The sequence below is a fragment of the Brassica oleracea genome, chromosome C9 (assembly GCF_000695525.1).
Source record: "Brassica oleracea var. oleracea cultivar TO1000 chromosome C9, BOL, whole genome shotgun sequence".
Lineage (NCBI taxonomy): Eukaryota > Viridiplantae > Streptophyta > Magnoliopsida > Brassicales > Brassicaceae > Brassica > Brassica oleracea.
Genome location: NC_027756.1, coordinates 49900123 through 49902767, shown reverse-complemented (window position 1 = coordinate 49902767; position 2645 = coordinate 49900123). Strand labels below are relative to the sequence as shown.

The following is a 2645-nucleotide window of genomic DNA, read 5'->3' as shown; positions in this document are numbered from 1 at the left end:
AACATCATCATTGTTGTTGTAAAGAAGAAAGGTGGGAGTTTCAATTTTGTATCGACTACATAGACTTGAACATGGCAACCATCGTATCGACGAGTTGTTAGAAGAGCTTAATGGAGGTTCATCGTTCTCGAAGTTTGACTTGACATCAGGATACCACCAGATTGCAATAGCTGATCGGGATGTGCAGAAGACGGCCTTCCGTACACGTTATGGACATTATGAGTTCGTGGTGATGCCATTTGGTTTGACGAATGCACCGGCAGCATTCATGAAGCTTATGAATGATGGCTGATCGGGATGTGCAGAAGACGGCCTTCCGTACACGTTATGGACATTATGAGTTCGTGGTGATGCTATTTGGTTTAACGAACGCACCGGCAGCATTCATGAAGCTTATGAATGATGCGTTTCGCGAAAATTTGGATAAGTGTGTGATTGTTTTCATAGACGATATCCTTGTTTATTCTCGAAGTAGAGAAGAGCATGCCGAGCACTTACGGATTGTGTTGGGGAAGCTTAGAGAGCATCGGCTGTTTGCTAAGTTGAGTAAGTGCAGCTTCTGGCAGAGGAAGATTGGATTTCTTGGTCATGTGGTTTCAGAAGAAGGAGTTGCTGTGGATTCAGAAAAGATTGCTGCAATTTCCGAATGGCCAGCACCCAAAAGTGCGACTGAGGTTCGCAGTTTTCTTGGTTTGGCAGGGTACTACAGGAAGTACGTCAAAGATTTTTCTAGCATTGTGAAGCCAATGACGAAGCTTACGGGCAAAGATGTTAAGTTTGATTGGTCAGGCGATTGCTCGAGGAGTTTCGCTGAGTTGAAGCGACAGCTGACACAGACGCCCGTTTTGGTACTTCTGAGGCCAGGGATACCATATGAGGTCTACACTGATGCGTCAGGAACCGGATTGGGATGTGTATTGATGCAGGAGGGTAAGGTCATTGCATATGCATCACGCCAGTTGAGGCCTCACGAGGTCAACTATCCTACGCATGATTTGGAGTTAGCAGGAGTCATTTTTGCATTAAAGATCTGGAGGTCATATTTGTATGGAGAGAAGGTGAAGATTTTCACAGACCACCAGAGTCTGAAGTACATATTTACTCAGACGGATTTGAATTTGAGGCAGCGTAGATGGATGGAGTTGTTAGCAGACTACAACTTGGAGATTACTTATCATCCGGGAAAAGCTAATCAGGTGGCAAATGCTTTGAGTAGGCGCAGAAGCGATGTTTCAGGAACCAAAGAGGTTCGTGAGCTTTACTGGGATGCTCTCTAGTCTCAGATTGTGTGCTACTACTGTGGACGAAGACACCGTTTGTCTCGAGGCTGTAGAGCAGGCAGATTTGCTGAGTAAAATACGCAAAGCTCAGGATGCTGATGAGGCTTTGTGTAAGCAGATCGAGATTGAGAGTATTGGATATCATACAGCTTCGAGTGGGATGTTCATGTATCGGAACAGGGTTTGTGTGCCTAATGACGAGTTGCGTGAGATAGAACCAGCTATGGTTCAAGAGACGGTAGAGCAAGTTGAGATGCTGAAGGTTCGGCTTAAGGAAGCCCATGACCGTCAGAAGAGTTATGCAGATAAGCGGCATAAGGATTTGGAGTTCCAGGTTGGCGACCTTGTATACCTGAAAATGAGGACATTTCAGGGAGGATCTAAGACTCGGAAGCTGAAGAAGCTTAAACCGAGATATATGGGACCATACCCGATTTTGGAGCGAATTGGAGCAGTTGCTTACCGATTGGATTTATCGGAAGAGTTATCAGACTTCCATGACGTGTTTCATGTTTCGGTTTTAAGGAAAGTCGTGAGAGAACCAGAGCTCATTTTGCAACAGCCGCCCAGTGACCTTGATAGAAATTTGTGTGCGCCGTGTCAGCCAGTGGAGTTATTGGATCGCCAAGTGAGAGCAGATAATGGTATTATGACCATGTTGGTCAAAGTTCGTTGGGAGAGAAACGGGATTCTGGAGGAGACCTGGGAGTCTGAGCCGCACATGAGGATTGATTATCCAGAACTTTTTCGGGATGATGTTGGGCAGTAAGTTCTTGACTCGAATTCGGGACGAATTCCTTATCAGTGGAGGAGAATTGTCACGACCTAACTTCTCCACTCCACCAACTCCACCCATTAACACATCTATTAAACCCACCTTCTCCACTATGTCACCTGCAATCAAAAGAAAAAAAAAATCAGAGAGAAGAGAAGAGTAGAGAAGAGAAGGGAAGAGAAAAGAAGAGAGGGGGAGGTGAGAAGAAGGATTTGGAGAGGTTGAGGTCGTCACCGGAGTTCGTTATAGCCTCTGCACCCCGTGACAAAGTTGAGCTCGCCACCACCGTTAATCGCAGGTAACCACCGCGAAAATCCCATGATTTAAGTTCAGTTTCGGTTCCGTTTAGTAATTCACCCATAACTTCCTAACCATTGATAATCTCGTGCATCCAAGCCCATCATCGTGTTCCTCTCGTCGAGACGAAGCCGTAGACACCAAGCACGCCTCAAACGGAGCCCGGACGAAGCCGTACGCGCCTCCAGAAAACCGCCCTTCGCGCGCGCGTGAAACGCACGCGCCGCCGCCGGAAATCGTCGCCACCGCAGCTCCGCCGCCGGACCACCGTCCGCCGCCGCAGCTCCGCCGTC

The 2645-nt window shown here is 47.4% G+C and overlaps 1 protein-coding gene across 1 annotated transcript in view; it reads left to right on the top strand.

Moving 5' to 3' along the window:
* Positions 1 to 1446: 1446 nt before the first annotated feature.
* Positions 1447 to 2645, top strand: part of LOC106315265 — a 2852-nt gene continuing 1653 nt past the window's right edge. Inside the window, exons 1-3 of the mRNA XM_013753009.1 lie at positions 1447 to 2045; positions 2204 to 2353; positions 2452 to 2642. Coding sequence (XP_013608463.1) covers positions 1447 to 2045; positions 2204 to 2353; positions 2452 to 2642 — 940 coding nt within the window. The remainder of the gene's footprint in view (positions 2046 to 2203; positions 2354 to 2451; positions 2643 to 2645) is intronic.